Source organism: Zootoca vivipara, chromosome 1 (genome assembly GCF_965207765.1).
Source record: "Zootoca vivipara chromosome 1, rZooViv2.hap1.1, whole genome shotgun sequence".
Classification (NCBI taxonomy): Eukaryota; Metazoa; Chordata; class Lepidosauria; order Squamata; family Lacertidae; genus Zootoca; species Zootoca vivipara.
In genome coordinates this window covers 3,156,903-3,169,704 of record NC_142582.1, presented here as the reverse complement: position 1 = coordinate 3,169,704, position 12,802 = coordinate 3,156,903, and the positions used below count along the sequence as shown (strand labels likewise).

The 12,802-nt window shown below is 46.4% G+C and overlaps 1 protein-coding gene across 1 annotated transcript; it reads left to right on the top strand.

Moving 5' to 3' along the window:
- The first annotated feature begins 442 nt into the window (after nucleotides 1-442).
- ARL4C (ARF like GTPase 4C) lies at nucleotides 443-9,090 on the top strand. The gene has a single exon (XM_088666331.1). It carries the CDS (start codon nucleotides 1,919-1,921, stop codon nucleotides 2,498-2,500), a length of 582 nt encoding a protein of 193 aa, XP_088522457.1. The 5' UTR covers nucleotides 443-1,918; the 3' UTR covers nucleotides 2,501-9,090.
- The last annotated feature ends 3,712 nt before the right edge of the window (nucleotides 9,091-12,802 follow it).

The following is a 12,802-nucleotide window of genomic DNA, read 5'->3' as shown; positions in this document are numbered from 1 at the left end:
TTTGAAAGCACGTCAAAGTGCAAGAAGGTAAACGGCATTTCTGTGCATTGCTCTGGTTTGCCAGAAGCAGCCTTGTCGCAACCCCAGAGTCAGTCACGAGTGGACCCAATGGCCAGGGGTCCCTTTACCTTTACCCTTGATACAAGGAGCTTGGAGAGACTTTGATAGTTCTCCGCCTGCCTATTTTATCTTCACAACAACCCCAAAAGGTAGGTGAGGCAAGGTGATATCTTGCACTCAAGACAGTAGTGTGGCACAGCAGCTATGCCTGCCTCCTACCAGTACATCCCACCAAGGAGGGGGTGACATAGGGCTGGTGTGGGATGTGGCCAGGGAAGGTAGAGTGCCAGAAAGCGAGGCTAGATAACTTCGTTTGTCCCCACCTCACCCCCAGGCCTGAGTTTTCCCACCTTTGGCAAAAATGATAGAGGCAGTCTAAATATAACAGTACTTTAATAATGTTATGCAAGTTGTTTCAGGGATTCTTATGGATCAATAGATGGGATAGAACTATACCAAAAAAGCAAAAAGTCCCCCTGAAGTAGGTACCCTGTGCCTGCCCCATAAGCACTTCTGATGATTTAATGTTTCTCTGAAGGCTCACACAAATTTTGTGAACATATTTCTAACAATCTGGAAGAAGTACCCTATCTGAGAGACTGCATTCTCTCATACAAACCTGCCTGAGCTTTGAGATTTTTGGGGGAGGCCCTTCTCTTGGTCCCACCCACCCACCTTCTTGGGGGCTGCTCTCAGACTTTGAAACTTCCTCTCTAGAGAAGCTAGACTGGCTTCCTCCATTGAAGGCTTTTAGGAAGTGACCGCCCTGCAGTTTTTATTGTAATGATTTTATGTGTTCTTTTATGTGTATGTACTTTAATTCCACTAATGTTTAATTGTGTTTCAGTTACAGTTCAGTTACAGCGTTTCTTTCTGTATGTTTTTAGCTGCTTCGATTTTAGTTGTAAGCAGCCTTGAGTCCCCTTATGATGATAACAGCCCTCCCTTATATCAATATCCACTCCTCCTCCTTAGTCACAGGGTTTTGTTCCATCTACTTCGGGTCGCTATGAACGACGATGGCTCCATTCGAGAAGCGCTCACCTCCAGTCGGAAAGTGGTACAGCCCAGACGCAGGCCGGCCACCTTCTCTCGGAAAACGACAACTAATGGGGAAGCAGGGGAAGGAAGGAGAAAGGCCCTTTCGGCGAGGCGAAGGGGCGGGAGATTGCTGGGCGGGGAGTCCGAGGGAAGAGGAAGCAGGGGAGCGACGGGCGCGGGGGGAGGCTGTAGCGGACGCGCCCGCTGCCTGCCTGCCAGCCAGCCAGCTGGCCGAGCGCCCTTGTGCAGCCCCTCCTCTCGCCGCTCTCCGGCTGGGCGTGGGATTGCGCGCTGCGGAAGGGAGGGGAGGCGGAGCGAGGGAGGGAGGGAGCGAGGAGGGATTTGATGGATTGAACTGCAGTTGCGGGGCTGGAGGCTGGCGAGGAGCCGCTGGGAGCGCGCGCGGTGGGGGTTTCCTCGCGGGCGCATCGTCGGGGAAGCGAAGCGGGGAAGGAGGCTTCTTCCCTCGGTAGGTGGGCAGGTAGGTGAGGAGGAAGAGGAGGCCGCCGCCGCCTCCCGCCTGAAAAATGAATGAATGGGCCAGGAGGCGCAGCTGAGCCGCCGTCGGAGCCGTTGATCCAGCCGGGGCCCTCGCGGGTGGAAGGTCTGGCCAGCGAGCCGCCTTTGTTCGGCGCTCGGCAGGGCTGCGGAATTATGATTGCCGCCGGCAGCCGCCGCCGGCAGCCGGGCGCGTCGTGAGAACGGGCCGAAGCGAGGCCGGGCTTGCCTCCCCGCAAGATCCTCGCGGAGGGTGGGCGGCGCGGGAGTCTCTTTCAGCGGCGCTCGCCGAGCCAGCCCTCCGCGCGTCCGCGGCGCCATGGGGAATATCTCCTCCAACATCTCCGCCTTCCAGTCACTGCACATCGTCATGCTGGGCTTGGACTCTGCGGGCAAAACCACGGTGCTCTACCGGCTCAAATTCAACGAGTTCGTTAACACGGTGCCCACCATCGGCTTCAACACGGAGAAGATCAAGCTGAGCAACGGCTCCGCCAAGGGCATCAGCTGCCACTTCTGGGACGTGGGCGGCCAGGAGAAGCTGCGCCCGCTCTGGAAGTCCTATAGCCGCTGCACCGACGGCATCATCTACGTGGTGGACTCAGTGGACGTGGACCGGCTGGAGGAAGCCAAGACGGAGCTGCACAAAGTCACCAAGTTCGCCGAGAACCAAGGCACCCCGTTGCTGGTAATCGCCAACAAGCAGGACCTGCCCAAGTCTCTGCCGGTAGCGGAGATCGAGAAGCAGCTGGCTCTGCACGAGCTGACCCCGGCCACCACCTACCACATCCAGCCTGCTTGCGCCATCATCGGCGAGGGGCTCACCGAAGGCATGGACAAACTCTACGAGATGATCCTCAAGCGCAGAAAGTCCCTCAAGCAGAAGAAAAAGCAACGGTAGACAAGAGACCCCGAAAGGGAGCTGCGGCGCCTTGAAACCCAAACGGAGCTTGATCTCCTGGTTTGACACGTCCCTTATGGAGCATCAGATGAATGCCTGTTTCCATCCACCTTTCCATGCTGTCCCAGACCCCCTTCCGTTTGCTTCCCCATTAAGAGGTAGGGTATCGTTTTCGTGTTGGCTGGCGCTTGGGAGGCAGGTCAGATATGCGCATGTCAGCTTCCCCCTCCCGCTGCGAAACCGCCGCGAGCCCTTGGACAAGGAGGGAGGCTCTCCTGGGTTTTCACATTCTGAATCTAGCAGGACTAGAATACAGGCGAGGACAACATGGCTTTATCAACTGCTTCCGTCCCTGTGGACTAACCTACACAACGCTTACCCTTGTTTAAATTCCTCTGGAAGGTGTCTTTTTAACTAGATATGGATAGATGGAGAAACGATTTTGGGAGATGAAAGCCAGAAGGCTGGATAGCACAGGGCAGGACCCTGTTTAATCTGGATTAAAGTTTGTGCCACCATCTCAAGATCTGAGTAGAAGCCCAAGGTGATGTGTGCATGAAGAACACTAGACTTAAGAAATATTGCTTGATAGGAAAAAGATGCTGTGGTTAGAAGGAAAAAACTGATGCAGATGAAAATACATCATCAGTGTATATGGCTCATTGAAACCAGCCTTTGTGGAAACGGTTTTCAGTCTTAAGATAGACATCTCCAAGGTATTTATGGTCTGGCAGGTTATTATTACCACAGTCCACATGATGTGGTGCTACTTCCTGGAGTGACTTATGTGTTTCAATAAAAGTGTCCCTGCCATTTCAGTTAGGTGTGAGGATGTGCAGCAGTGCCAGAAAGCGGGGGTGGGGTGGGGGTGGGGGTGGGGCCTTCAAACTGTGGGGACAAAGAGGACAGCCCTTTAGGCTTCGTTCAGAATGCAACACCCATGTACTGCTATGTTAAAATAGAATTCTGTATGTTGATTGTGTGTTAATGCACTTGAATTGTAAAATCTTGAGCTGCCTGGATCCTTTGTGACCTGCAGCTGCTGCCTGGTGCTGTGTTCTAAGCATTATGCTAACAAATTTTATTATCTATTCATAACTAGTCTATACACTGTAGCAATAACCAGGAAAACATTTTCTCAATCATATGTCCTTACTGTAACATTTGACTGCAGACATTCCACCCCTTCTTCACTAAATCCAATCAGACTTAAAATACTCTCTGATGATTTTCATGAACCAGAAAATCATCTCACTGCAGCAATGAAAAGCAATGGGTTGTGGGAGGGAGCCCACATACACTTTGACTAAGCTGATGAAGTACAAAGAAGGATTCCGTACCAAGTGGATATTCTGAAGAGAACAAAGATTTTGTGTAAGCGAGAGAACTGCCAATTCACCTCAATGAGTGGAATTATGAGTTACATCAATGTAAGCACTTGAGTTTGCCGGACCCTCCCCTCACTGTTCTGAGGGGGTTCTCTCAATCCTCCAGAGTAGATTTGCGGGGGTGGGGGATATCCCAATTCCTCTAGTGTGAGAACATGTGCAGGGCTCCCAAACATGAGACAGGTTCGATGAATCCTGCCTATTTTTTCTTTTTCAATCCATGGTTAGTTGTGCTGCCAAACATAAAGAAAATGGCAAGAATACTTCCCCATTGTAGGATTCCTATGGATTTCTGCAGGCCAGGAGAAATGGGTATTGTTTACATAGGTTCTCATCCTGCAAAACTAACAGAGCCATCCTATACATGTCTGTACAGAAGTAAGACCCATGAAATAAATGGGATTTTCTCCAAGGTATCTAGGATTGCAGGCCCTTGGAATTCCATGGGACTTACCGGTACTTCTAAATAGGCATGTATAGGATTGCACTGTAGGGCTGCAGCTCTAGTCATACTTAACCTCAGAGCAACTTCATTTAGTTCAGTGGTATTTACATCTGAGAAAACATGCATAGAATCAGGTATGCACACTTACTTGGGAGCAAGCGCCATTGAGCATGGACTTCTGAGTGAACATGCCCAGGATCAGGTTGCACAGCCAGTGATGATATAGTAAGAATATCAAGAAAACAGATTCATGAGAAGTTGGTAAGGGAGTTTGATCATCTTTCCTAGAATGGTTTTTATATAGGCTTTGAGTGACAAGCCCTTTTGTGTATTAAAAAGCCTGTAAAAAAGAAAGCTTACATGCCACATGAGAGAGTTACACCTGTGGTTCACTGATTTTAGCTTACTTACCATAACTTATGGAGCTATGATTATCTATTTTCTGCTTTAAAATGTCCCTTCCAAAAACAGAACAAGCCTAAATTGGCAAAGGAAGAGGAGGAGGGGGAACTGATTTTCCCTTTCACACCAAGCTTTGTAGGTCTTTGTAGGAATCCATGTAGTACGGTAATTATCACCTTTTTCTTGCGGGGTTCTGAACCTTTTTACAGCTGCATATTAGGTAAATATTAAGAAAGCAAAGTTGTAGGGTTTGTTCCCACTGTTGTATTTTCATGTTAGAAAAAGTTTTGCCTGCTGAATGTTTGCCTGCTGTGCAGCTGTTTAGATAAGTAGTTGGTAACCTCTGCAGTCAAGTATTACTTACATGCCTGGAGAATTCTAGTTACATGCATAGAAACCTGTTCATTGATCTACAGAGCGGGCTGGTCCCATTGTTTTAGAACACCATAGAACTGTGGTGGGTTTTTTTAAATTGTTTTTATCTTCTTCCGCTCACAGCTCTCTCAAGCACATTTGTTACCTCATAACTAAGAGAGACACAGAGAGAATATATTTATTTTGAAACAATGTTAAAAGCCAAATGCTGTAATTTTGTAAACACTGTTTAGGAATTAGAAAATGCTCAGATCAAACTCCACTATGCCAGTGTGTATGGATTCTTTTGTTATTGGCACAAAATGTTTCTTACAAGCCTTAGTAACAATTGCTAAAAGCTACCGGTAAATTGTCACATAATCTGCTCCTGCAGACCAAGTTGCACAGGTGCTAAGTGACTGGTGCTTAGGCCTTTATCACCCCAGTTCTACAAAGTATTAGATATGCCAGTCTCTCTATTGGACCAACTTCAATTGGCACTGGAGTATGCAGACTTGTGAGTTATACAGAGTTCTTCATCCAGCGGAATGGAAAGGAGGGATGGATAGATAACACCTATAAACATTTAAACACTTGTGTTTGGTGAAAACAACAAACCTGAAAGATCTTACACATTTTCTGTGACCCATATGGCACCTATATTTTGTTTGAAGCAAAGCATTTAAACATATTCCTGGCCTGATGGAAGCATATGCACCTCTTAGGTGGAAATCCTATAGACATTTACCTGGGAGTAAGTCCTACGGGATGCGGGTGGCGCTGTGGGTTAAACCACAGGGCCTAGGGCTTGCCAATCAGAAGGTCCCACTGTAGAGTGGGAAGGTAAACGGCTTTTCCGTGCGCTGCTCTGGTTCGCCAGAAGCGGCTTAGTCATGCTGGCCACATGACCTGGAAGCTGTATACCCGCTCCCTCAGCCAATAGAGCAAGATGAGCGCCGCAACCCCAGAGTCAGTCACGACTGGGCCCAATGGTCAGGGGTCCCCTTTACCTTGACCTAAGTTCTACTAAGCTTTGGGGGACTCATTTCTGAGTAGACGAGTGTAGGATTGCACTTACTTTCTTAACTGAGACCAGTTAATTGGGCTTGAATGCCCAATTGGTGCCCCTAGCATGCAGATTGCTTTTTACTGCCAGTTGTTTTCTTGTTATGAATAGCCAGCACAGTCTTTACTCTAGCCAAAAACAGTCCTGACAGGCATCTTTGTCAGTAAATTGCCTTATCAAAGGCAAAGGCTTCGAGAACTAAGGTGGCAAAACACCTTGCCATTAAAGCGTTATATTTGACCCTCCTTTGAGAACAAATTCTTCCCACTCCCAGGTATTTTGTCCTCTTCAAATAATGTTGGCAGATTTTTAACAGATGTTACAAGATGTCACATTTCAGATGTTTTCTTCACCATGCACCAATTAAAGTATTGTAGCAAAAAACGTATCTGACCAATGTTACATTTTCATTTCATGTTATCTCTTTCCAGACTTGCTATCTCTCTTTTTATTTATAGGTAGGTAGGGACCCAGGTGGCACTGTGGTTAAACCACTGAGCCTAGGGCTTGCTGATCAGAAGGTCGGCGGTTCAAATCCGGGGTGAGCTCCCGTTGCTTGGTCCCAGCTCCTGCCAACCTAGCAGTTCGAAAGCATGTCAAAATGCAAGTAGATAAATAGGAACCGCTACAGCGGGAAGGTAAACGGCATTTCCATGTGCTGCTCTGGTTTGCCAGAAGCAGCTTTGTCATGCTGGCCACATGACCTGGAAGCTATACGCTGGCTCCCTCGGCCAATAATGTGAGATGAGCGCGCAACCCCAGAGTCTGTCACGACTGGACCTAATGGTCAGGGGTCCCTTTACCTTTACCTTAGCCGTGTTGGGCTGCCGTAGTCGAAACAAAATAAAAAAAATTATTTCCAGTAGCACCTTAGAGACCAACTAAGTTTGTTATTGGTATGAGTTTTCGTATGCATGCACACTTCTTCAGATACCATTGCTACAGATGTGAAATTATTCATTCAATGGGGCGGGGGAGAAAAGTAATCCTCATTAGGAAAGGTAAGGCTTCCCCCTAGGAGTTCTGGAAACACTGAAGGGACTCCATTGGAGCTGCTTGCATATACTAAAATATGCTTGCGGAACCTTCAGGTAGCTCTTCTGATAAACGGTTGTGCACTTCAGTGCCACTTCAGAGGTTACAGGATTTATCGACAGGAAGCAGCGTGCAATCTGCAAGCAGGCCACACATGCTTTGAGCCAGTGTGGTGTAGTGGTTAAGAGCTGTAGACACCTAATCTGGGGAACCGGGTTCGCATCTCCGCTCCTCCACATGCAGCAGCTGGGTGACCTTGGGCTAGTCATATGAATATGTCTCTCAGCCCCACTCACCTCACAGAGTGTTTGTTGTGGGGGAGGAAAGGAAAGGAGATTGTTAGCCGCTTTGAGACTCCTTCTGGTAGTGATAAAGCGGGATATCAAATACGTTACAAACTTTTGAGCGCACAAATAGGTTTCTGCAACTCGGATGCTTTATATGAGCCGGTAAGCCTCTGCCTCATCTTTGCTCGCCTGCTGTCTATATGCAACAGAACCCACATGCGCAGTTATCACAGGTTGCATGTTAATTCTTACAAAGATACTGGGCAGTATCTAACTAACTCAGTCCATTGGTGCAAGGACTGAGCAACATAATTTCCTCCCACACTCCTTTCCCAATCTGCTCTGGGATTTTCCTCAATCCTCTGAAGCAGATTTGGACAAGGGTGCAGGGTGCCCATCCAGAGAGAAGTGGGACATTCTGTTGCACAAGCATAAATTTGCACTGATGGGCTCAGTTTGATACTGTTTATACATTTTACAATGTGTAAAGCAGCCTTCACTTTAATTCTTGTTTAGTTAATTTTCTCTGTACTGTTAAGCAACAAAATATTTCAAAGCAGGCGCCAGTTCCATCTCAACTTGCATGCAAATATGCAATGGAGCTCTTCTTAAAGAAGAAAAATCAGGAAAGGATTCTCTTGAACAGAAAAGTAGGAGATGGAAGAAAGAGTACTAAAATCAAAATGCATGTCTGTTGCATTCTGCCTCTAAATTGTTGGTATTTTTATATGAGCAAGTTTGCAAAGACTTGTTAGCAACCTACTTTAATCTTTGATTTTGTGGCAGGGAGTGAATGTAAGCAAAAGTAACAATAGTTTCACCCCTGGTGAAAATTTAGGGCATCTTATACATCTCTCCTTTTCATCCCATGACAAATAACCATGTAAACGAAAGGAGAACTGTTATCTCTGGTATGCAGTGCTGGGTGGAGAACTAGCTTCTCCAGAGAGACAGGGACTGATGAATGAGCAAAAATGATTAGCAAGGGGAGGGGGCATTTAAAGAGCCTAGGATTATTTGCAGTCCATGTAGACAGGCTGCTGCTGTCTCTGGAGAACTAGGAGATAAAGAATGTCTAAATCCTAATGGTTGTATAAGGAGCTCTGTTTCCAAGCAAGACTTTTTTTAAAAAAAGAAACCCTTAAGCTAACAGGTACTCCTCCCACCAGATGTCAAAGAGGACAACAACTACCAGACTTTTAGAAGACATCTAAAGACAGCCCTGTTTAGGGAAGCTTTTAATGTTTGATGGATTACTGTATTTTAATGTTTTGTTGGAAGCCGCCCAGAGTGGCTGGGGAGGCCCAGCCAGAAGGGCAGGGCATAAATAAATAAATAAATAATTTTTAGTTCTGTACCTGCAGCTTAGAACAATGGCTCAAGGAGTTGCAGATGGAAAGAACAGTGTAGTACAGAATATCAGCACCTTCAGACGTGTATGGTTCAAATGATAGACTGGCAATTGGTTTGTTGAAAACTTCTGCTGCAATTGGTTCTGAGTCCTGTGCCAAGTTGATACTGAGACTTATGATAAATCACACAAATGGAGCTTGATCTTTACAAATCCCATACTATCATGCAATTTGCTAATAAAATAATGCTGTTTTAAGACATTTTGCCCTTTACTGTAATGGTAATAGGGACGCGGGTGGCGATCAGCAGGTCGGCAGTTTGAATCCCCACAATGGGGTGAGCTCCCATTGCTTGGTCCCTGCTCCTGCCAACCTAGTGGTTCGAAAGCACGTCAAAGTGCTTCTCTGGCAGGAAGGTAAATGGTGTTTCTGTGCGCTGCTCTGGTTCTCCAGAAGCGGCTTTGTCATGCTGGCGACATGACCTGGAAGCTGTACGCCGGCTCCCATGGCCAGTAAAGCAAGATGAGTGCCGCAACCCCAGAGTCATCCGTGACTGATTGTTAGATCAGGGGTCCCTTTACCTTTACCTTTAATAGGATGATGTGACTTCACAATCTCATTACTGTTTATAATTGAGTTGACTACAACTAGAGATGGAGCATATAGATTTAGCAAGAACATGCAGTCTGATAAATTAATGCAAAGTTCAGTCTCAGATGCAAGGAACTAACTAAGAGTGAATGTGTTCTATCTGAGAACCAAGACCAGATTAATACAGTATTTTAAAACCCTAAAAAGGTAAAGGTACCCCTGACCGTTGACGTGGGTGGCGCTGTGAGTTAAACCACAAAGCCTAGGGCTTGCCGATCAGAAGGTCAGTGGTTCGAATCCCTGTCAGTTGCTCAGTCCCTGTTCCTGCCAACCTCGCAGTTCGAAAGCACGTCAAACTGGCGGGAAGGTAAATGACGTTTCCATGCGCTGCTCTGGTTTGCCAGAAACAGCTTAGTCATGCTGGCCACATGACCCAGAAGCTGTACACTGGCTCCCTTGGCCAATAAAGCGAGATGAGCGCCGCAACCCCAGAGTCATCCGTGACTGGACCTAATGGTCAGGGGTCCCTTTACCTTTACCTTACTCGTTAGGTCCAGTCATGGACGTCTCTGGGGCTGTGTGCTCATCTCGCTGTGTAGGCTGAGGGAGCCGGCATTTGTCACTTCCGGGTCATGTGGCTAGCATGACTAAGCCGCTTCTGGGCGAACCAGAGCAGCACACGGAAACGCCGTTTACCTTCCCGCTTGGAATGGTACCTATTTATCTACTTGCACTTTGACGTGCTTTCGAACTGCTAGGTGGGCAGGAGCTGGGACTGAGCAACGGGAGCTCAACCCGTTGTGGGGATTCAAACCACTGACCTTATTCTTCTTCATCATCTTTTAAAAAAATTTATTAGAATTTTATTTACAACATACCGTAACACAACCCCCCCACCCCCAATACACAAATCCACCCTCATTAAACATGAACATAACATACAGTGAGCATAACATACAACAATACAAACAATGAACCTCCGACCTTCTGATCGGCAAGCCCTAGGCTCTGTGGTTTAGACCACAGCGCCACATATAAATAAAAGTGAAATGATATAAGAAGCATTTGGATTATTAACGTAAGCAAATGAGCATCTGCTACTCACTGGCTTACTAAATTACTGAATTTAAATAATCAAAAGCAATATGTGAAGTTATAGAAATATATAAAATAAAATTAAAAAGTTTCCAATTTTATACAGTTTTCTTTTTCTTCCCCCCCCCCAATTTTTTTATTGCTTTTATGAAAACAAATATATAAACAACAAATAACACAACAACAACAAAAGAAAACACAACATTACAAACAAAAGCAAGAACATATAAAAGAAAATATACGTTTCACAATTTTTCATCCTTTCTAATCATTTTGGGGTGACTTCCTCATATCCCCCCATACTGCGTTTCACTGTATTTCAATTCTAACAATTTCTATTTCCTCACCTTTTAAGTTAATACTTATTTTAAATCTAACCATTAACTATCATTCTTTCATATTATCCTTAATCTTAAAATAATCTCTAAAACTACAACACAACATTATACGTATTTCCAAATCCATTTCAAGCTAACTAATATTGCAATATTTATTCAAATAATCTTTAAATTTATTCCAATCTTCTTCCACCAACTTTTCTCCCTGGTCACGGAGTCTCCCGGTCAGTTCAGCTAATTCCATATAGTCCATCATTTTCATCTGCCATTCTTCCACCGTTGGTATTTCTTGTGTCTTCTCTTCCACTTCTTTGCTATCAAAATTATTGCTGCTGTTGTGGCGTATAAAAAGAATATAGCATCTCTTTTAGGAATTTCTTTTCCAACTATACCCAATAAAAATAGCTTCTGGTTTTTTAATAAAGGTGTTTTTCAACACATTCTTCAATTCATTATAAATCTTTTCCCATAAGTCTTTTATTTTGGGGCAAGTCCACCACATGTGGTAAAAAATTCCTTCAACAACTTTCCAACATTTGTTATCATGTGTATGATAAATTTTTGCAAGTTTAACCGGTGTTAAATACCACCTATACATCATTTTCATCATATTTTCTTTCAAAACATTATTTGCAGTAAACTTAATAGACTTTTCCACAACCTTTCCCACTCCTCCACCATTATATTATGCCCCACATCCTTTGCCCAATCATTCATTACCGATTTCACTTGTTCATCTTTCGTGTGCCACTCCAGCAATACAGTGGTGCCTCTCTAGATGAATTTAATTCGTTCCACGGGTCTTTTCTTATAATGAAAAAATCGTCTAGCGAATCCCATAGGAATGCATTGAATTTTTTTTGAATTTTTTTTTGCCCATAGGAACGCATTAATTGAATTTCAATGCATTCCTATGGGAAACCGCGATTCGCTAGATGAATTTTTCGTAAAACGAATTCATCTAGCGAGGCAACCTCCACTCGAAAAATCCTCTCGTTAAGCGGAAATTTCGTTAAGCAGGGCATTCGTTAAGCGAGGCACCACTGTATATTTCAACCACTTGGCTTCCATATGTAACCTTTTCTGAACCTTGGCCTCTAACGGTGAGATCCACCTTTCTTTTAAATTTTTTTATTAAGGGTTTTTTTGGTATACACAATGTCTCTCTTATTTTTTTATGAGGTATTCTACTGAACTTATCTAGTAGGGTCAACAAACAGGGAACCAATTCTGAAACCAACCAACTATTATGCTTTAATATTTCTTTAACAAAAGGAACATGCATTGCAGTGCGGATCTGGGGCAGCGTGCCAGGCAGCTGGCAAGGGGCCAGGGCGGTGCTGCTCCCCACCATCCTGGTCGCTGCGGCTAAGGGAAGAGGCGCACGATAGGCAGCGCCCCTGAGGGCCCCGGCAGCAGCAGCAGCTGGAGGTGGCACGAGAGGAGCAGGCAGAGGGGCGTAGGCGGAGGGCACTGCACCAGCCCCATCCCCATCCTGGGCGCAAGCTAGGCCCACCGAGCTGTCGGGGCGCGTGCACGCTCCTGCTTCGCACTCCGTCTGCTACTGGCCGGGAGCCGAGGCGCTCAGCTGATAGGATTGGAGGCCGAAAAGCAGCTGAGCCAACGCGCAGCTCCCAAAGGCCTGGCAAGGAAGGGCGCTCCCTCGGCACCGTCGCCCCCAAGGGAGCCGGGCTGGAGGCGCGCACCAGGAAATGTCCTCTCGGGCGCGGCGTGGTGCTGTCTTTCTCTGTGCGCTCCCGCGCTCCAGTTCGCTCTTCCTGCTCTCCGCCCCTCGGCCACCCGGCTGGCCTTCCCCTCCCTTGCCTGGGCAGAGACTTCTTTCCTGCAGAAGCCGTGCTAGCAGGGGCGACTATGCCCCCTGTAGACATGGGAGGCGGCCCCAGGCAGCGCCGGGTGGCGGGCGCCAGGCAGCGGGCACCAGGCACCGG